Consider the following 21,986-nt stretch of genomic DNA (forward strand, 5'->3'; position numbering starts at 1 on the left):
GCTGTTACTGCAGTGTTTAAAGCAGGAACATAGCATCGATTATCATGAGTATTTAAAAAGAGGAAAGAAAGGAGGGGGTGGGCAGGGGAAGGGGAGAGCCTGGCTCCTTGCAGTTCCATCCTTGTGGTGTTCTTCCCCAGGCTCTGCATTGACGTCACAATGACACGGTGAAGCTGAAGGCAGGAGCTGGGAACAGTTCTCCTGCTTCACTTTTGATAATTGAGTGAGTTTGCCACCGCTGCGTTGCTGCCAGCATGGCCAAGAGTGCAGAAGTGAAGCTGGCGATCTTCGGGCGAGCAGGCGTGGGCAAGTCAGGTACGTTTGACTTCAGATTTTTTTCTCCTGCTTGCCTTTGGGTAACTTTTTTGCTCCCTCTGTGCAGACAAACTCTTCATAAAAAAGGATGTCTCTGACCTTCTTCTTGTCAGGGAGGTTGGGATCGTGCCCAGAATTCTCTCTTCCTTGGCTTGTCTTGCTATTTTCTCTAGGTTCTACCAAATAAATTAAAAATACTTTTATTGCATTTTAAGAAAAAGCCCAACAATAAACAACACCAAAACAAACTTCCCAAACCCAAATCAAATCCACTTCTCATTAAGTGAGTGACAACATTATTCTTTGCCAGTGGAACAGAATTGGTAACATTCAATTTTTCTCTTCATAGCTTGTGCTCAATGAAGGCATGGAATATTATACTCCCTATCCTCTGTTAAATATTCGATTACTTCTGTAACAGTTGTAATTCTGACTGATTTCCACAGGAGATTTTAGACTGAGCAACTCAAAGAAGTTTTGCTCTCAATGCTTTCCTGGATTTACATGTTTACCAGCAATCTAAGGCAACACCATGTGTAAAGTTTGCATTTGTAGATATCTTTTGTGAAATAAACATAGTCTGGTGAGTTCATATGGTAGAGACCCAGGGAGAGGCATAAATGTTAAAAATCCATTTGTACAGCCAGCCTTTCCTCTGGTGAGATGAGGAGCAGAGTGTGAGTATTGCAATCTCTCTTGGGTGGTTCAGGGGTGTTGCATTAACTTGACAGCTCTAATAAGTCCTTGCACCACAGGGATGAGGAAATGAGGAGACTGAGCCTAATCATGCTCCTGTGTCAGTTTGGGAACTGTAAGATACTGTTTATTTTAGAAAAAATCTGCACAAGAGAAGGCAGGAGATAGGATGTGCTGGTAAGAGCATTAAGCCAGACACAGCTGCCATCAACCAGCTCCAGCTCCCCAAAGTGACTTTTATATTACACATGCCAAGGTTCTGTCCTATAAATGTATTACAGTTTCAGTAACTTGGGAATGGGTTGTTTATAAAAGCACATTTACCTTGAAGGTATTTTACTGGAACACTGTCAGTGAGGGAGTTCTGTCAGCTATCAGGAAATAAGGTGTATGTGAGGCAGAAGTTCTTAGAGATTATGCTGCCTATTCAAAGGCACTGCAGATTAAATTCCACCTTTTAGAACAGAATGCCTGAGGGAATGCTGATAATAAACTGGGATGAGTTCAAACTCTTCCTTCTTCCCTGCTGCCCTTTCCCCATCCCATCTTTCGTATTCATATTTACTGTCCTACCTAAGTTTTGCAACTTCAGTCGTTCCCCTTTTGGTTTATCTTACATTCAGTTGATGGTTTCTGTGGTTGTCCAGTCTTTTGGCTGGGTTCAAAAGAATGCAATAGAACACTGAAGTATTTGCAGGAAAACTGAAACTCTAAAAGAGTCCTATCTCCCTGGTATTCCTTAATAGTTTGAGAGCTGATATTTAAAAATACAAAACTACCTTTTAAGTGCTCTGTTAAAATGCTATACCAGCACAGGACCAACACGAACCTCTTTTACCTGTTGTATCCTTTCTGTAGACTTCAAGAGGATAGTATAAATAGTAAAAATGTTTTCCTGTAATCCTGGCACCGGGTGGGAGACAGAAGAAATGGAAAGCCAATAAAAACATCCTAGTCCTTTGAAAACTTTCTCCTCTCTCCTTTTCTACCCTTTGAGATGCATGGAAATATTACATAAAATATGAATAAGGTCCCTTCGTTTGACTGTGACCATATTTGTGGACCTGTGTGGAAATGTTAGTGTGGAAACACATCATCACAGGATGATTTATGCAGGGGCTTTGATTGAAGAGCTCTGGGAATCAGGGGTACAAACCCAAATCTGACTCCCACATGGATTTGAGGTGGACATGTTTTTATTATTACCCTTTTTGTTATATAACTATATATTAATTATTAAACCCATATTGTTCTATTGTATACATCGATCTTATCCAAGCATCAATTCTTGTAGTTTTCATCAGGTCCCCCAAACATCCTTTCCCATGATTCTTATTACAATTAAACAATAATTATATTCAGCTACCAAAACAATCATTACATTTGACAATTATATAATTTTTCACATGATGATTTCACAGGTGCAGTTTCACCTGATCTAACTCATTCCCAGTTCCAGTTCCCTTTCCCAGCCCTACCAGACCCAACCTTTCTTTCCATCCCCTGAATCTATTGTATACAATTCCCATGATTTTACAAACATTTTAACCCTATGCTATCAGAAAGAAAGGCACAAATCAGTGGGCAGCACAACAGGCTGAATTTAACAGGGTAGAAGGGCCACAGAGCACTATCAGCTACCTCAACAGAGCAGCAGCTGTGCCTTCCAGAATCTCCAGCTTGCTTATGAAAACTTTGTACATTCCCATAAAAGGATCCAGTTTCAACAGCTTGGCCAACTGCAGAGAAATAAATGTGTGTGTGTGTGAGGGGGGTGGTATCTGAAAATACCTATTTACCTGTAGCCTACTTAACCTATTTAACAGTGACAGCAGTGGCAGCTGTGGAAGTGCTGTCTCACCTTTGCTGAAAACAGAGCTGGACACAAAGCAGTCTCCAGACAGCTGGGTCTGATGGGCAGTACCCTGCTAGAATGATGTTGATAGTGTCTTTTTTTTGGTGGTTGCATGTCATTCCCTATCCCTGTGACCAGCTTGCCATGTGTTCTGGAGGCAGGATCCTGTGGTCATAGCTTCCTGGAGCAGACTTGGCCAGACAGCTGGGAGATAAGCCAGACTCTAGAATGCTGGAGCACACATTCAGTGAAAAGGAGATGTTGGGTGATAAATATGGCCACTGCAATTGCCAGAAAGTCATGCCAAAATATGGTCAGTGGCTTCCTTTCTTGGCTCATCTTTGTTTGCTGAGGAAGAGCCAGGCATTAGGTTCTTAATCTAATGGTTGGAGCACCTGAGAGCACCTGTGGAGTTACAGACAAGCTTTGTAAGGTCCTGGAGTGGCTTCCTCTTCCTCCTTCTCCTCTCCTCTCCTCTCCTCTCCTCTCCTCTCCTCTCCTCTCCTCTCCTCTCCTCTCCTCTCCTCTCCTCTCCTCTCCTCTCCTCTCCTCTCCTCTCCTCTCCTCTCCTCTCCTCTCCTCTCCTCTCCTCTCCTCTCCTCTCCTCTCCTCTCCTCTCCTCTCCTCTCCTCTCCTCTCCTCTCCTCTCCTCTCCTCTCCTCTCCTCTCCTCTCCTCTCCTCTCCTCTCCTCTCCTCTCCTCTCCTCTCCTCTCCTCTCCTCTCCTCTCCTCTCCTCCAGTGAATCAAAGCAGCTGTGGAGAGAGAAGGGCTGTGCTTCAGGACATTGGGGGGAACTAAAGCTGTCCCTAGAGGTGTCATGAGACCTGTTACCATTACTGAGAGCTGAGGAGCATCCCAGACTCATCCTTTAACGCCAGGCATCTGTTTTTAGGGTGAAAGACCTCCTGTTTGACAAAGCAGTCTCTTTCAAGACTCTCCCAAAGATGAGGTGGGAAAGCAGAGCACTGATTACAAATCTGAATAGCGATAGCATCTCAAAAGAGTTAAATCCAGGGAAAACAAGATGTTACTCCACTTTCTTGCTGCTCATCAAGTTTCCATAGTTCAATTAAAAAACAAACAGGAGGCAATAGCTAACGTGAGTGTCAGCTTTTCACTGTTCTTCTTCCTTGTCTTGTCTCCTCCTGGCTGCTGGAGAACACCAGCAGAGTGGCTAATCAACTCACCTGCCCCGTTTTGCCTTTTTACTTAATGCAGACCTAAACCTTTCAAATAGAAAAAGAAGAGAACACCAGCTCGGAGAGAGGCACACAGGAGGTCCCCCAGATCAGTAATGAGTAATGGGCAAACTCATCAGGTACACGCATCCCAACCTGCTCTCATACAGTGGACCAGATGCTCCTCCATTCACCCTGTTCCCCCTGTATAGAGGCTGCATAAACATTGTTTTAAAGCAGCTGAAAAAAGCCAGATGAGGAGCTCTGCCCGAGCCAAGGAGCAGTTTGCAGCTGCTTCACTCGGGAAGAGGAGGAAGTGCTCTGTGGGTGGGAAGGGACATGGCTAAGACCTGCTGTAGATAACAGGGCTGTACCTCCTAATTTGGGCTGGAGTCAAACACCACTGAGGAGGGGAGAGAGCTTTTAAATTATTTTCTTCATGGCCAAGAGGAGCTAGGATGGAGCAGAGAATTAAAGTTGAAGTGAACTACTTAAACTCTGCTGTTTAAATTGTTTTTTTGTTGAATCCTACAGCTTCATTCCTATGGTAACAAAACTGAGGATTTCCTAAATAGCTCCTTTTAAAATCACAGTAGTAGCAATTAATAAAGAATTAAAGGCCTTGTTCTTCCATGTCATCACAAGACATAGTATGTGCCCAAAAGTCTAAAGAGGAGCAAAATGTCTGAGCCAGGAGGGGAAAAACAAGGAATGTACTAGATAACACTGCATGGCTGATGCTTTTCCAGCTCATAACTCAGTTGACTATGAGCACTCAAAATACCTCTGCCTAGGAGCTTTTATATTTTTGGCCAAAAAAGAGACAATGTCCAGCTGCAGCATGTGCTATCCAACGTGCCTTTTTGCTGTGTGTGTGCCAGGCTGAGCACTCCAAGTTTCTGTGTTAGCAGGGGTGGTTTGCCCAGCCCCTGGCAGATGCAGTTCTGGATGGGCTGTGCAGCTGCAGCCAGAAATGGGACATGGAAATGTGTGTGGGTTCAGCAGGGGGGGAGACACTGAAGATCCTACAGGCTTCCCCTAATAAATGTGTCAGCTTCTAAGCAAATCACTGCTTGTGCAGTCAGATATGTGGGGCAGAGGGCTGTTGTGACTTTTTGATCCAGCAACGGCTTGGGTGCTTCCATTTGGGCAAAAGGGTGACCAGAAAAGAGGTTTCAGTAATTGCCACCTCTCAAAGAGCCTGTGCCATCACAGAAATGAAGATCTCAGCCACTCCAGTCATTTTAGAGTCACAACTGGGAAAGTCCTGAGCAGACATAATTTGCATGTCTGTCTCATGTCTAAGCTTAGGATGAGGGAACATATCTGGGAGAAAGATACCTGGTTTTGAAAGTTCCTACAGAAAAATTCAAGCAGCAGCCAAACCAGACAGTCCTTCAACATATCCGTGTTTTGTTTTCATTATTTCATTTTCATTATTTGGGGACGTGTCTGAAAGGGACACTACCAGGGATCACTTCCCGACTGCAAGGTCTGGGCATGTGGGAAATAGAACTGCATTCATTGTCACCCACCCCCCATTCAAAAAACCCTGTGGGTTACTGGGAAAGAAACCCAAAGTGATTTTTCTACTTCACAAATCCCTGCTCATGTATTTTCCCCCACTAGTTGCATTTCAGGGGCTTTTTCAGAGGAAACATGAGTTGTTAAGGAGTGATCAGTTATCAAGCTCACAGCTCTGCTAGTAAGGCAGGGAAAGCTGCCACAAGATCTTCAAAGTCCATGCTGTAGCAACTGATGTATGGATTACTGTAATAAGGTACCTCTGAAATCCAGAAATGTGGGTGGAAAAAGACTGGATTTTCTGTTGTTTGTTTTAATTTTGTTTTTTTTTTCCTTCACTTACATTAGTGTAGTATAGCAGTTGCCTTCTTTCCCTTTGTTCTTAGGAACGGCGATGACAACCAGATGCTCAAGTGAATATTCAGTAATCATGTTTGATACCCACTGTATTAATTGTTCTGTACTAATTTGCTGGTAAAGTCCTCATAAAACATCCCCACTTTTTACATTCTCTGGTTTTACACTTTTCAACCAGCTCTAGTTTCTCTGCAGGGCCTGTGCATGTATGTGTGCACACTATAGCAGCAATTAGGTCACTGACCTTAAGTTTATTTCTTCCCCAACAAGAACACAAATGTGTCCCCTTGTAGCAAGTAATATTGCAAGCAAACAGTTCCACTGAAATGACCTTCCCAAGCTCCTGTTCAGTCGATGATGGTGATGCCTCTTTAGAGGGTGAGCCCCAGTTTCATGCACTGGCAAAATAAGCTGCATTGTGACTTCAGCACAAAGACACAATGTCTTTAGCCAACAGCCTTTCTCAGAACTGCATTTTTTAATCTTGTCGTGCTAGAACTAAAGAGAAGGAGCACCAGGAACCTGGGCTAGACATACAAACGTTTGCCCTGCTTGTGTCTGTTACCTCCTCCCCATCCATGCTTCACTATAGCCTTGCTCTTGGTGTAGTAGAAACCATTCATGCCCTGATCAACATCTGATCCTCCTTCTGGCTAACTATGAAATAATAAAATGCAGAATTTCTCTAACCAAATGCTGATGTTGTTCAGTCAAGCGAAGCTGCCTCCCCTGTTCCATCTCATTTAACTACATCTGACATCAGCTCTACCTGTATCCCCTCTGAGCAGCTGGTGGCAGCTGTTAGAGCTAAGACTAGTCCTGCTGTTCCTTTTTTGTTGTTGTTTAGGTTGGGCTAAATATAGCCTGCTGTTTGATTACTGAGGAAGGAATGCGAGGATTCAAGATTTATGCGTGCAGCACAAATTTTTCCCTTGGCCTGTGCCTAGCCACCCCCTGCAGCTCCTGCCTTGATGAGATAGCTGCCCTGCCAAAGGCAACTGCACAGCTTCCTGGTGGAGTCCCAGCAATGGTTTGTCTGGTTATGGTAATGGTTTGCACTGTTTGGGTCAGTCTGCGTCTCCCCAGCAGGGCACTGAATGCAGGTCCTTTCAGAAACAGCAAGATTTTTAATCTTCCACAAACCTGTTGCTCACCTCCCTGATGTCTGAAGCCTCTTTGCCTTGCATATACTTTTTTTTTGCCTTGTTTCTTCTCAGCTGTCACCCTCCCCTTTCCCACTGCCAGTTCCCTAGAACTGTATGTGTTTCCTAGAGACTGCATATGGTGAAATGACTTTGTACTTTACAGGAAAACTTGGTACTTACAGTTCCTTTCTCACCCTTCTCACTTTGGGCTTCCTCCTGTCTCTGTTCTCATTCCCAGCTCCTCTTTTGCCCACACTGTCAGTGCATTGTGCATCATCAAATGCTCAGGGTGTGAGATCCAGGTGAGCTAATCCTGGCAGCAGTGGTATGATGCAGCAAAGAACAGTCACTCTGAAGTGGTTCCTGCGTCCAGGAAACCATTCCTTGGCACGGACTTGGAGGATGTTGACTGCTCCAGGCAGTTATTGCATGAAGCCAGCTTTGCAGAGGTTAAAAAGGGAAGTAGTGTGTATCTGTACACAGCTAGTCTTGGTCATAGAAGTGGGCAAATTTACCTATTTTGGCTTTGTGGCAGAGCAGGAGAAACAAGTTATGTCTGTATTTCTCAAACAAATCTTTTGCATTTGCTTTTGTGCCACCCTTGAGCCTTTTACATTCACAGCACCCAAAAATAAATAGGTTAGGTGTATGAAAAACTAACACTGCCTTAAAGTAGGAGGATCAATGGAATGCTTTAGGCTCTAGCTGAGCCCTGGTCACAGGGCTGTGATTATCTGCTGGTGACTGAAGGTGTTTGTACACTCTCACCACATGCCTGGCAGGCACTCCCAACTCTCTGGTGAGCAGGAGGGACAAAGAATTGCTCTGAGGTAGCAATGGAGCTGTGGTATCCTCATCCATTTGCCGCTTTTATTCCAAGCCTGTGTTTGCTCAGTATTCCTGGCAGCTTCTTGTACACCCCCTGCTGCAGAGGCAACTGCAGTTTTGGGTGAGGACAACCCTTCCCTTCCCTTCCCTTCCCTTCCCTTCCCTTCCCTTCCCTTCCCTTCCCTTCCCTTCCCTTCCCTTCCCTTCCCTTCCCTTCCCTTCCCTTCCCTTCCCTTCCCTTCCCTTCCCTTCCCTTCCCTTCCCTTCCCTTCCCTTCCCTTCCCTTCCCTTCCCTTCCCTTCCCTTCCCTTCCCTTCCCTTTGAAGAGTGACCTGCTGTTTGAGCCCACATTTCTTTCCACTCACCTCAGATCAAACCAGCCCCTCCTGTTTTCATTAGCTCCTACCTCTTCCTGGAGACAGGAAAACAACTAAGGGAGGTGCATCTGTTTCATGATTCTGAATGGGAAAAGTTCTTTTTTATGACTGTTTCCCACCAGGTAGGGCATTCACGCTGCTGGAGTCAGTCTGCAGCTGTTACAGCTCCTGATGGAAATGCCATGTAGGTGTTGGGAAGTGCCATATATTATGGCAGTGACGCTGTAGATAACTCACATTCTATGCATCCAGCATGAAAAGATGAATGGCAAGAGAAGCATGAAGCCCTGGGGAAGGAAGTAGTAGATATATTAAACATATGTGCAGCTTTAAAATGTCATAGAAATTGGCTGGAGCCTCCAGCTGCCTTTCCAGAAATGTTAGACAGTAGTCTGCTCTCAGGAAAATGAGAAAATATGTTGAAAACATCCAGCCTGAGTTTGAAAGCACACAGAGCTGCTGACATCCCCGGGTTGTTCTGCAGCCACCACTCTGCAGAGGAGCTGCACTGTGACTTCAGCACACAGACACAATGTCTTTAGCCAACAGCCCCTCTCAAAACTGCATTTGCTAATCTTGTCATGCTAGAACTAAAGAGTTCTAGACTGGGGTCAGCAGCAGACAAGCAAGGGCAGAGGCTGGGGCAGTGGCAGCAGTGTGTGTTACCACAGGGGAACTCTTTGGATAAGTGGCTGGAGAAGTTTTCAGGGTGGAAGGATGCAATTGGGTGCATTCTCCCAGGGAGGGGATTTCTTGAGCAGCTCTGTGGCTTTGCCAAGGGCTGTGGGAACAACGGCCACCAGCATGCAGGACAGGCCACTGGGACTGGCCTCAAGCGGCCAGTATGGAACTGAGGTGAAGGAAAAGGGGGAGCCCGGTAGTCCCAGGTCACCGAGGGGACTGTGACTTGGGCAGTGCCAAAGCTCCTCTCCATGGCTTCTCTTCAGGGCAGGGCTGCTGAGATCCAGCCTGATCTCGGGCTCCTAGGCTGGCAGCATCTGAGACCCAACCCCTGCCAGCCCTCTGGGATCCTTCTGACCCTTTATGGCTCTTCCACTGACATGAATTATTGACGGCAAAATGAAGCACAGAAGCAACATTTATTTTCATTAAAAACATATTTGGCGATCCTGTCTTTCACTACTTCCCCAGTAGGGCTTAATTTCATTTTGACCCACAGGACCACAAGCACAAAAGGAGTTTGTCTGTACTTCCTTTCTCCTCTTCATGTGGCTGTATTTTCCATCCAGCTCTCTGTCTGACTATAATATAGTCTACCAGAGATTTGCACAACTGTATTCTGGGGAGCTGCTTTTGTCAGCACCTCATCTCTGTGCCTGCCCTGGGAAACAAAAATCCTGCTCCCCACAGCAGTGGAAGCCAGTTAGACAGAGCTGTCAACCATGATCTTTTCCTGACCTACCCAGCAATTGACCCAGAGGAGCTTTACAAGTGAGAACTTCAAAAGTGTCACTCAAAGCAGCAAAGTGTAAGAAAATCAGAGTGAGCTATTTATTTTTTCACTGCAGCATAAATTGAAAATTGTTGAAGAATCACCATGGAAGAATGCAGTATTAGACCCATGGGTGGCAGAGAAAACACACAAACAAAAAAATCCCCACCAAACCCCACACTCTAAGAAACATTGGACATGGGAGTATGAATGCCAAAACAAATTCCTTGTTAACCAACCTCAGTGGCAGAATCTGTGATGCCAAGCACTGTTGCTTAACCCAACTGGATTCCTGTGGTTATGTGCACTGGACTTGGTTCTCCTCCAGGCTGATTCCCAATATAAAATAATTGAATAGTGATCCACAATATGTCTTGGTCTGTTAGATCTACTTCCAGGCAAAAGTTTCCAAAAATTTATCTCCAGTTAAAGAAAATTTGACCTTTATCTATGTGGAACATGATAGGCATCAAGATATTACACAGTAAACTGTGTCCTGGATAATCAGATATTCATATACTCATCTTCAGTCTCCCATGGTAATCTCAAATAATTGCATCTCATGAAAGAATACTCTTTTGTTAGTATTCAGTGTCATTAAACCAGTCTAGTTCTCACCACCGTGTATCCTCAGTATCACTTTGGTAATTTCTTGGCAAATTTTGTTTGCACTTTCTGACCTGGCATGTGAAATAACCAAGCCTCTCTCATGAAAACAAACTACCTCTATTTTAAACATACTCAGTATGACTGTTTTCTTCATTAATTTGAAGTATTTGGGATCTAGTATGAAAGAGGCCCCTGAGACTTAACTCAGTACCACTGTGGTGGAAATTCACATAGTGTTCACTGCAGACTGGGAGGAGTTTGGGAGCCTGTACTGTAAGAAATACTCCTATAGTTTGGACAGGTCTTAGTATAGTTCTGCAGACTTCTAGGACTCCACAGAAAAGATCATGCTCTATTTCCACTTTTTCCTCCTTGAAAAGGCAGATGTATTGGATTCTCAACTAAGAAAGGAGCTTTCTTAGCTCCTGGTCTGTTTTCCTAGTATCCCTCTTCATAATAAAGCACCAAAATATATAGGATTTTCTTTATTTTTACTTTTATGAAGAAGCCTCCTTAAAGTTGTCTTTTTCCTGAGCAGCTCTAGAAGCTATTATGTGTATTTATCTGTAAAATCACACGCAGCTGCTGATGCTTATGGTACAATCAATATCAGCTCTGGAGCAGGATAGTTTGGCATACTGGTAAAGATAAGGCAAGAGACAGACCATGCAAAATGCAGAAGAACCTTTGAGCAGTTTCTTAAGTTCTAGCATTTTACAGATATGAAAAGTATCATGATTTGTCTACAGGTCTTCACACCCAGCTGGACAAAGTTTCAGTATTAATCAGACTGACTCCATGCTCAGTATCATATATCTCACCTCACATTAGATCTGTGCCTAAAAGACTTTTTATTCACCTAGAATAATTTTGCATGGCTCATTTTGTAGCATTTCTTCAATTGCTAAACATTTACTAAATGGTGCCTTCTAGTAAGCTGTGAAAATGTTACTATCATCCAGCCTGAGGAGCTTGCTTCACACATCAGAGCACTGAGATATTACCTTCAGTTCCCAGTGCCACGGCACAGACAGGGACTGGCTGCAAATAGAAGGGACTCAACAGAAGAGAATGGCCCTCCCAGCTCAGTTAAAGCAGCACACTGCCACCTCAGATCCTGCCTCTAGCTTCTGCACTGGAGGTGGCTGGCAGGCAGTTCAAAAAGGCAGGGAAAATACAATGACCAACAGCAGAAGTTGGAACAGGGCTTAGGGAAACATGACAGAAAGTACCTTGAAGCTGGGTTGTACACTGTTGTTTCCATCCATTCCCATTACTACTGTTGCTCTTGGTGAAGGTTAAAATGCTTTTGCTATGGATAACATGGCAGAGGGCTGAAAAAAGGTTTTAGTTTAGTTTCAAGCATGAGCGATCTGACATCACGTGTTAGAAGTGTTTGGTCGTTGTGCAATTCCAGGACTTCCCTGTTCACTTCAGCAGGTGACTCTTAAGAAGCCCTGTGACATTCTAAAGGTATACTCAGAGCACTTTTAACCTGCTGATTGCAAAAGTGCTCTCAGATCTCAGACTGCTGTCAGGAACAAGCTTGCAGGCCAGTGATGAGCAGAGAATGCTCAGGGTGACTCTCAGAGTATTAACCAGTGAAAACAGTTCTGCACCTGGGTCACTTTGAAAGGGCTAATCCAGTTGTACCACTACAGTTTCTGAAGAGTATTAAGGATGCTTTTAATGATCTTGCTCTTGTATTTGGAGGACAAAATGAATGTGGTGGCTTTGGTTTGGGCTTTTTTTTCCCATATGAGTATTGTCCTTTAGAAAAACTTATATTCCTGAAGCTTGGAGCACAGACTGGCATCCTTTACTTCCCAAATGGGGTGCAGGCTTTCTGAGGAGCAAGGAGTGTCACAGTGAAATGCACACAAAAGCCTAGAAAAGTGCATGAATGCATGGAGGTGCTGGGTCATACAGGAGTGGGGTCTCTCTGTTGTGTAATTCCTAATGGCTCTTCCATCTTTGGTTTATCCCTCTCAGCACAACATCACAGCCAATGCTTCTAAAAAAAAGAAAACCTGCACCATGAAAACAAGTGCTGTTCACCATCTTGCTTGTCTCCAGAAGCTAAACAAATCACAGCAGCTCCCTCAGCCCAGGCATTTGAAAGAAAACCTAAATATTGTCACACAGGTGGTGCACTTGGCACCACACTTCAATATTAGACAAGCCTGGAGTCTGGGCTGGCTATGCTGTTGTACCCTGCAGGCAGTGCAGGGTGTTCTACCTGCCACTCCCAGCAGGGCAGAACCTGTCCTATTCTAGGTGCCTCATGAACACCTGAGACTTTCATTCCTCATTAAATAATTTCCCCGTAACGTTTTACGTCCTTCATTGCAAAGGGGTCAGAGAAAATGACTGCAATAACCCTTACTGACTTGAAAAGGACGATCTTGTTGACCATGAGTATATTAAAGACTCTTTCCATGATGCTTAAGGGATTTTTATTTCCTTTTGAGCTAAAACACTGCTGTAGTCATGATTGTCTCCTGTGGGCCAGTTCTCTTTTTCTTGGTAGTGTTTGTATTCTCTGTATCTGCTTATTCCTGCACACCAAACACATGGAGCCCTCCCTTCATCTGATGAGGCAGATGATCTTCATAACACTGTTATGAAACCTTTTTCAAGATTTTATATTAAGTATCTAAGGAAAAATTATATCACTTTCTGTATTGGTTTTATTTAACATATAACTTTATGGCACTAGGCTGAAAGCATTCACCGAGTCAGTGTTTGGACTGTGCTGCAGAGATGTTAATGAGAACATCCAAATTTTATGCTTTTGAACTCATTAAAATGAACAACGCAATTTGTGCAGCAGTGGCTTATTTGCAAGAACAGGGATTAACAGGAGCACGTAGAAGAGCAAAATGCAGATGCAATTTTTTTACATGGAGATCAGAATAAAAGTGAAGAGCTTTCCAGTGACCCATGCTAAGATGAATATTTTTGTTCATTTTTATATTTTTTTATTTATGCATCTGAATAAGGTGTAAGATTTGAAAACACGCTGGCAAATAAAGAGCTTGTACAGAGGAGATATGCACATATCAAAGAGAAAATGTAGAAGCAGTCAGATTTAGAAAGACAAACCTTAAGCTAACACTGTTGGAAGATGAAAAAGCAAAGTCACAGAAGGTGAGCTTTAGTTATGACTCTTCAAAACTAGATTAAAATTTCAAGGGATTATTTGCAAAGCTAATAAAGAACATTAGTTATGGAAAATAAAGATTAATTCAAGGCTCCACAAAGTTCTAGACTAAATAACCTTGTGCCGTGTCCGGAACAAATGCTGTGGCCCTCACAGACAGGGGGAGAAATGAATATGAAAATAAATGGAAAAGCCTGTGTTTATTTCTGTGGACTTTGGAATCAGGAGCAGGATCAGTCATGCCATGGACTGTGCCCACTCTGCCTCCTCGCAGGGAGGAAAGGATGTCTGGGGTGACCCCACAACCACTGCTAGCAGACTCCCAGACAGTAATAGAATTAACTGAAAGGCAAAACACATTTTAAAAGTAAAAACTGTAAGAGCAAAACCATAGAGCCACACAGTGGTGTGCTATTTCCTCAGTCATAGGTGCTGCATTGTTCTTTATTCAAAATTCGGAGCTCTTCCTACAAATTCTCTGAAAACACATCATCTGAAAAAGTTACAGCTCACACATTTTTTCCACCCCTGCACTAACATACCCTTGCAGTAGCATGGATTTCACATACTGAGGACACACTGGATAAAGCCACAAAGGAACTGATACAAAGGTGATCTAACCCAGGAGTCTAACCCAGACCATTCCAGCTCAATCTAGACCCTGACTCCTTGCACCAAGGACTTTTCCTGCTGTCTGAGTGATTCACACTGTCCCTATCAGCATGGTATATTTTGGAGTCACATAAATACAGGCTTACCACAACCTTCTGTCTCCATCTGCTAGATAAAAGCACACAGTAGAAGGCTTTTCTATCAAAGGACAGCAAGAAAATGCCCAGAGTCCTGAGAGTTTCTGTTCAATAGCAATGTGGGACTTCTACATGAGCCTGTCTTGGAATGCTCAGAAGTGGAAGAAAAATCAAAGGGGGGAGGGGTTTGCTAAGAGTTTTGGCAGTTCAAATAATGAGGAGACAATGGCAATGACTAGCACACAACATGTCAGGATCAGAGGTCCAATACCAGGAGCTGTTTAGCTGTGCTGCCTCTAAATGCAGACCTAAGTGAAGTCAGGAATGAGTGTCATCCATCAGGAAAAGCCTCACTTTGCAGTTGAAGCTTCACTGAAAACAAAACTTCTGAATGTAGCCTTAAATAGTGGTTAGGTAGTACGAGCACCCTTCTAAGTTTCTTAGGACTTTGCTTAGTTTTAACTCTCCAGACTTGATATTTCCATGGTGGGTGTCTGCTCCAGGCTGCTTTTTTGTTTTTTTCTTTTTTTTTTTTTTTTTTGTTTTGTTTTGGTTTTTTTTTGTTTTTTTTGTTTTTTTTTTTTTTTTGCAAGAACAGGGGTAGGAAAACAAAAAATATCTCTGTGTGTGTGTGTTAAAAAAATATTAGTGTAGCAACTTTGCCCAGGTGTTCTAATATTATCAGTGCCCAAAACAGGAACACAAAATATGACAAGAGTGGGGTCAGGATGTCAGCAAGGGTGATTTTTTCTTTGCTTCTGACGATGTGTTTGATAGCAAACCAATGCCTCTGGAAGTTCCAAACTGTGTGTCACATGCTGGAGGCAGAAGTTAAATTTTCCTCACAAGTTTATCCTTATGGAAGACATTCCAGCCCTAGATACAGGACACTTTCTTTTCAAAAAGCTGTGTAGGGAAAAAAATTGGGCACAGACCCTCTGAAGAAGTAATGAAGTGCATGAGTGAGAAAAGCTGCAAGAAATGAAGAGCAAACAGCAATTTAGGATCAAGTTTGCCTTTCCATTAATCTGAAACAGATTTGTCTTGGGAAGCAGCTCTGGAAGCTAAAAGAATGCAGCTCCCAGCATCAGAAATTAGTGACAAAGTCGTAGTTGCTTTACTTCATCTCTGTACATCACTGTGAAACTTTCTCTCCTCCGTGCTTGGGCTTTGATGGAGCTTTTTACATTCTGGACCTTTTCTCCATCCAGTGCAACTAGAAGTAAGGCTACCATCAGGATATAATTTATTTTTGTTTTATCTCCTGTCTATTCCAGAACAGTTATTTTTCCATCCACTTCAATTTCCATCCACTTGCAGCTTCTTGATTTTTTTTCTTTTTTTCTTTTTTTTTTTTTTTGGGTTGTGGTGGTTTTTTTCTTATTGTTTTTGGGGTTTTTGTTGGTTTGTTGTTGTTTTTTGGTTTAGGGGTTTTTTTTGGTTGTTTTTTGGAGGGGTTGTGTTTGTTTTTTTGTTTGTTTGTTTTGTATTTTTTCTTTTTTTTTTTCTTTTTAGTGCCAGGCTGCAATATCATGTTCAAGTAAAGCCAGCGAGCAGCTTGGGAAGCAATTATAATACCCTGAGCCTAAACCATGCAGCAGTAGCCCCAGAAACCATTGTCAGTGCATCACTTCTAGATGTTTGTCTTAGTTAAATGCTTTTAAAGCTCTTAAAACAATTAGTGACCCAAATGCCTTCCAAGGTTTAGCCCTTGCAGAGCAGTGAGGAAGCCTTTGTTTATGGCCAGACTCCAGTTTGGGCTGGCCCAAGTGATGAGCACGGGGCACTGTGTGCACTGGCACTTCCATCAGCTCAGCAGGACACTGCTGTTTAGCTTTGGTGCAGCTTTATAGTCTGTTTTATTGCAGCAAGGCCAGCACTGTGATGAATCTTTTAAATAAATCTCCTCTGATGGATTTGCTGGTGCCTTGCTTAGATTAGGGGTGAAAGGTATGAGCTTTAAAGCTCAACACATTTACCATCAACACAGGCCCCATTTACCACCGTTAGTGCAGTTTTAACTAGGAAATTTATATTTAAAAATGCATTTACTCTGGGGGGATACGGCATAGATGAGTGTTATGTGCATGCAGAGAATGACACAACCCTGAGATTTTATTTGGCGTTACCCAAAGTCAGAGACTTACACAAAACTTGATCATTTGATAATTGTCTCTTCTGTTGTGTTTTCCCCACAATTCAACAAGTGAATAAATAGTGCTCTGGAGTTTGTCTGCTGCTGAAACAAGCTGTGGGGGAAATGATTCATTTAAGGGCAACTTCAATTTCATCTTCACTCAGAAAATGAGTTTAATGCAATTTTTCTTTATAAAGTAATTTCCTCTGCCCTTCCCTCTGCTTTCTGCTTCAGTGCTGCAATACTGAAGCAAACTGTTTGAATGGCAGATTTCTCACCTTGTCCAAAATTGCTGTGATGAAAAATTTGTTGTGCCAGTGAGAATGAGGCCAGTTTCAATTTTGCAGAATCCTAAAACCCTGGGAGTATGTCAGCATTTGGACTTTGGTTTGTGCATTGCTAAGAGAAAAGCAGGAAAATAAAATAAAGGGATGGGTTGGTATGTAGTTCTTGATGCTCTATGCCATGATATCCCCGTTAAACTGTTCCTTGTTTGCTTAAGCCCTAAGTCTGTGAAACTGAAAACTTTTAAACCTATTTATAGGGCAGCTTCACCAGCCTGTGCAAGTGTTAAGTTAATAATTCTGATTAATAATTCTGACTGTTCCCTGCTGCGTCTGCTGGGTGAAACAAAACATCCCTTCAGCATTTGTCCCTGTGCACAGGAGTTTAAGGGACTGAAATTCCCTGGGTCTTTCTGTGTGCTGTTACAAAGGAGGTTTTTTTGATGGATTGCCACTGCCTCCCCTTAGTATCTCTTTCTTTATCCCTGTTCCCTTTGCTGAAGAACAGTGGGAAGGGGTCTTACAGCTCTGCTGCCATTCCTGGGCACACATCCTTCCACAGCCTTTGTGTCAGACTTTTCCTGCTCAAACCTTTGCTTTGCAAAGCCTGCATTGATTCATTTCCCCTGTGCCTTGCAGGAGCGTGGAATTAGTACTTGCATTAATCTGAGGCATGTTAACTTTAAACATATTGCAAGTGATAAAAGTCTGATCTTGAGCAAATATACAGGAGATGTCTACAAATTTAAAATGCCACATTATTTTTCTCTTTCTTTGTGGGGGCTTTCCCTCAACATATTTCCGTATTTTTGTACATGAAAAAGATATATGTGATTTGGAGAAGAGCTTGAGCCTTTCTGAGTAGCAGGCTTAAAATGTGTTTATAAATGAAAAAAGTTAACTGCTTTACGAGTTTGATACAGAGTATTTAGTAATTTTCATCAGATGATGTAGGCAGAGAGCACCTCCCTGGATTTTTAATCTCCTAGGCAATCATAATCTGATTTTTGGTATCATTCATACCAATTCTCCTGGATGTTCCAAGCTACTCCCAGTGAATTTTAAGTGCTAAAGAGAAGTTTTAATATGAATGCAAGTGTAGGGATCGTGTTCATGTGCACAGAGCAAATGAATGACAGTTCTGAAGTCCATGTGTGTTCACACCAACAGTTAATTAGCAGCCAGAAAAAAATGCAGACAATTCAATATTTAACCTTGAAGTCAGGCTGGTGGAAAGGTCTGAAGTAATATCACAATGTTCTCCAGTAATTGTGTCTCAAAATGAATCATAGTGAGCTGTTGTTGACAGTAAGAGACTTTGCTTCTAGTTTTCCAGCCTCTCTTCTTAATTCTGCTGGCATTTATTATATTAACTTGAAAAATCTTTGGTCAATTTGGAGTTATTTACCATCTTACAGGGGAAGGTTTTATTAAGATTGGAGAAATTCTTAAAGTCATTGTCTTGGGGCAGCTATACAGGTGTGAAGTGTGGATGACAGAGAAAATCTCCTGGGAATAGAATAAAGGAAGGGGAAGGTGGAAAGGAATTCCTGCACTCCTACTTTGGCTATCAAGACTTCTGTTTGCATGTGAGGTTTCAGAACACACCTGCATAACATCTTGAAACTTCTCTGCATGATCACAGTGGCTGAACTCACATCTCCATGGGCTTTCAAACAAAGCTGAGATTCTCACAGTGTCTGCTGCCATCAGTCAGGGCTGAAGAAAAGGCAGCAAAGGTCAAAAAAACACTGCAGTTAAGTCATGAGAATGACAATACTTTTTGTGACTAAGAAAGACTGCATCACACTCTCAGCCATCTAGATGATTTTGTATCCACTCAGCTCCACAAATCAAAAAGCTTCTTGAGTTAACCAATTTCAAAGGTCTCCATCAAAGAAAACCAGCCAAGTGGCACTTGAAGTCTCAGCACAGGTATTAAAACAAGCAAACAAAATTGGCACCAAACTGACTGTTTTTCTGATACAGGACTCCTTTCACCACAGTCACAGCACTGTGGGACAGTTCTTCCTCAAGCTAAACAGATGAATTATCTCTTAAAGTCATTTATCTTTCATTTAGAAACTCTGCAACAGGTTGACCACACAGACCCCTGCTAGTGAAATGGGGAGCAAAATCTGGGCAGTTGCATTTCATTTTACTGTGATTCCGAAGTTACTGGCTGATGTTTCATTCTCCTTCTGCCTGGCTGCTTTCTTTTTTTATTTTTTTTGCAAGGGCACTTTATCTGGAAGGCACAGTTCTGTGCTGGCTGGGCCATCCATAAGGTGTTCTCTTCCTTTGGAAGCAAGGGTATTCAGCCATTTTAAGAGAAGATAACACATAAACATGCTTATTTAGAAGTTTGATAATATTTCAAGCTAGAGCTCTTCAAAGTGTTGCAGGTATGTGGTTTTGAGTTTCTTGGGTTTTTTTTTTTTTGGTTAATTTTAGAGGTTTTATGGGTTTTATTTCTCTTTTTTAGCAGTCACCCAGATTCCTAGGTAAAAAAAAAAAAAAAAAAACAACCTTATTTGTCTGTAGCCAAGCACCAGAAAGATTTGTCTCACTGTAGACATATACTTGAGCTACACCACTGTGCTTTAAAACTTCCTTATCAAAATCCCTGTAGGACAACAGACGACTTTAAGTGTTCTTAAAGGAGCTCTATCAACCTGAGCTCTCAGAATTGATAATTTTAAGTGCCTCAGTTAGAAGTGAGATGGAACCACTGAAAAAGAAGGTGTGCAGCCATGGGTGCCCAAGCCCAGGGTGGTTTACTCTGAGGAGCTGAGCTGTGAGCCATCCTTTGCCTGTGTCCCTGCGTGCCAAAGGGACACAGGCAGCCAGGAGATTATCCAGACTGACTGCAATTACCCACTTCCCAAGTTTCATCATGCTTTCCATAGGGCAATCCTAGTGCAAGAAGTCCCAGGACTCCCAATGGGAGCTGCAAACTGGGAAATAGAAATCTGAGGATTCTCCCACTCCTTGGGGGTCTTGGCAAGTCACAGTCATTCTCCACCTCAATTTATCCCTGTCCCTGAAGAACACAGTGCCTTTTAATTTCCTGCTCCTTCTTTAATTATGGCAGGACCCAGCAAGCCCCAACAGACATTAAAGGGCTCTTTCCACCATTTGCTAGAAGGCAAAAAGAGATGTGCAAAAATCAGCTGATATTTGTACAGCAACGAGTGCCTTGTTTGCAGTGCACCATATGATGCAAAGTTTTATGTCTGGCATAATCCTACAAGCAGATGCCTGAAGAAGCAACTGCTCATCTGAAGCTTTCACTGGAGGAGCCTCCCATTTCCTTTGTGCCACAACCTCCTCCTTCTCTAGCATATGGAAGTTAAATTGTAGTTATGACTCAGGGGAAATGTTTCTCCTTAAATTTAAAGAGCTTTCCCTGAATGCCCTTTCTGTCGGGAGTTTTCTTTGTCACGTTTCTTAGAAACCACTTGCAGAGTTGTCTATATTTTATATGTAGCAAAAGTCCATTTGCTTGTACTAATCCTGCAGTTTTGGGGGCAGATTTGCTGATCATCAGGCTTCAAATAGAATCTTTAGCAGCCCAGCAGAACAGTTTTGTTCTCCCACTTTTCTATCTGCAAGAAACACTGTGGAAGATGAAAGGCAGCCCTCACGGGAGGCAAACTTCTTTCTTTATTTGGGAAAGACTACCCAAAGAGCAGCTAGGGCAAAGTAAACGATGTAGTGCCTACCTGAATTACTTTAGGGTACCTATGCCATACGATGTAGCTGTCATTAAGGAGTAGATGTCTTTGAAAACCAACGACTTGAATTCAAATTTTGTACCTGTCAGCAATTTCTTGTGCAACCTTAGGTCAGTCACTTCAATTCTAATGTAATTATTGGGCTAGAAGATTACTTCAAAAAAGCCTGGGGGGAATAAATGCTTTTATATCTTTCAATAAAAGAAAAAGTGGGAGGCTCCACACATAAGCAGTTTCTGTTGTAATTGTGTAAAAATGGTTGGGAGTAGATGAGATTTCTTTTGTGGCTACCTCCTTGGCCTCCACATTTAGTTTTCTCGCAATCTGTTTTAATGTCAAAATAAATCTCTTGTGAAAGAAAGAAACTATAAAGATCAAGTCCGAGTAAAACATTTGGGGGTGTGAATATGTGAAATACCCATTTCCCAGAGGAGAAAAAGCCATCAATCAGAATGTTTTGAGCTAAGGAGTTTGTATCTTCACCTGTACCTGCCCCATCTTGTCCTGCCATCTCCAGCAGTACCTTCAAAGTCCAGTGTCTTGTCCATTTACTGGGCATCCAACAGAATTTGTTCTCTGTGTGGAATCTCAAGGACATGAGGATTCAAGGAGCTTTCAACTCTGGGTGCTCCTGTTTGGATCTACCAAGGTCCACTACTCATGTGCCTCCCCTCTGTCCTGCAGAACATATCCCTGTGCCCCTGCATTCCCTCCTGTCTCACTGGTGAGGCATTTAAACACCACCCCCGACTCCCCAGACTTCTGGTACCTGACCCAGGAATGCACCAGGACCCTTCTGAAAAGCAAAAAAGCACCTTGTCTTCCAGGAGAAGCAGGAGAAAATTCTGCTCTTTATGCGGTGAGGGGCAGGCTCATACAGTTGCTTTAAAAAGACTGGAGGTTATAAAATGTTTCCTAATGGAATGTAGGAGACTCAGCAAGTTGGTTCAAAGAAAATGTTTTTCCTCTCAGTCCATTTTAAACTCTCTTCCTATGTTTTTCCCATTGGCACTGAAGCACTCATCTGAAATAGCTCTCCCCTGTAGAAACTTCTGTCCCAGAGAACATCTTCATGCAACATCCCAGTGGTCCTTACTAGCCCTTAAATTGTACCTGAGGCCCTTTTCCTGTGGAAACCAGGTGGGCTGGGACACTAAAGCTGCCTGCAAGCATCACAGTGCATGAAGAATTAAGATTGCAGTAAGAATTAAGGATGCTTCCTCTCAAGAACCAAGAATATAGACAGACACCCAGTCAGAAGTCAATCCAAAACAAGAAATAAAAAGCATCCTACTTTTCCTGGAAGTGTGAAAATTTACTAGTATCAAATGCAGACACACTGCTTCACACAGTTTAGTTAGGACAGCTTAAACCAGATGAGAAATTTTAATATACTACTTGTGCCAAAGGGCCTTCCTTCAAGTGTTTCTGCCTGCATACAGAGGGACTTTGCAACTATAGGTGTGCCAGAGAAGCTGTGCAGAATTTGTTCTGCTAATGGGCGGAGCAGAGATGAGCAAGCAGAGCCTTAGACGTACTTTGAACCTAAGTCATCTTCAGCACATTGCAATGACAGGC

The 21,986-nt window shown here is 42.7% G+C and overlaps 1 protein-coding gene across 2 annotated transcripts in view; it reads left to right on the plus strand.

Annotated features, from left to right (window-relative positions):
• The first annotated feature begins 254 nt into the window (after positions 1–254).
• Positions 255–21,986, plus strand: part of RERG (RAS like estrogen regulated growth inhibitor) — a 91,211-nt gene continuing 69,479 nt past the window's right edge. For both annotated transcript variants that reach the window (XM_062492612.1, XM_062492613.1), the window contains exon 1: positions 255–315. In XM_062492612.1, coding sequence (XP_062348596.1) covers positions 255–315 — 61 coding nt within the window. The remainder of the gene's footprint in view (positions 316–21,986) is intronic.

The sequence above is a fragment of the Cinclus cinclus genome, chromosome 4, assembly GCF_963662255.1.
Source record: "Cinclus cinclus chromosome 4, bCinCin1.1, whole genome shotgun sequence".
NCBI lineage: Eukaryota > Metazoa > Chordata > Aves > Passeriformes > Cinclidae > Cinclus > Cinclus cinclus.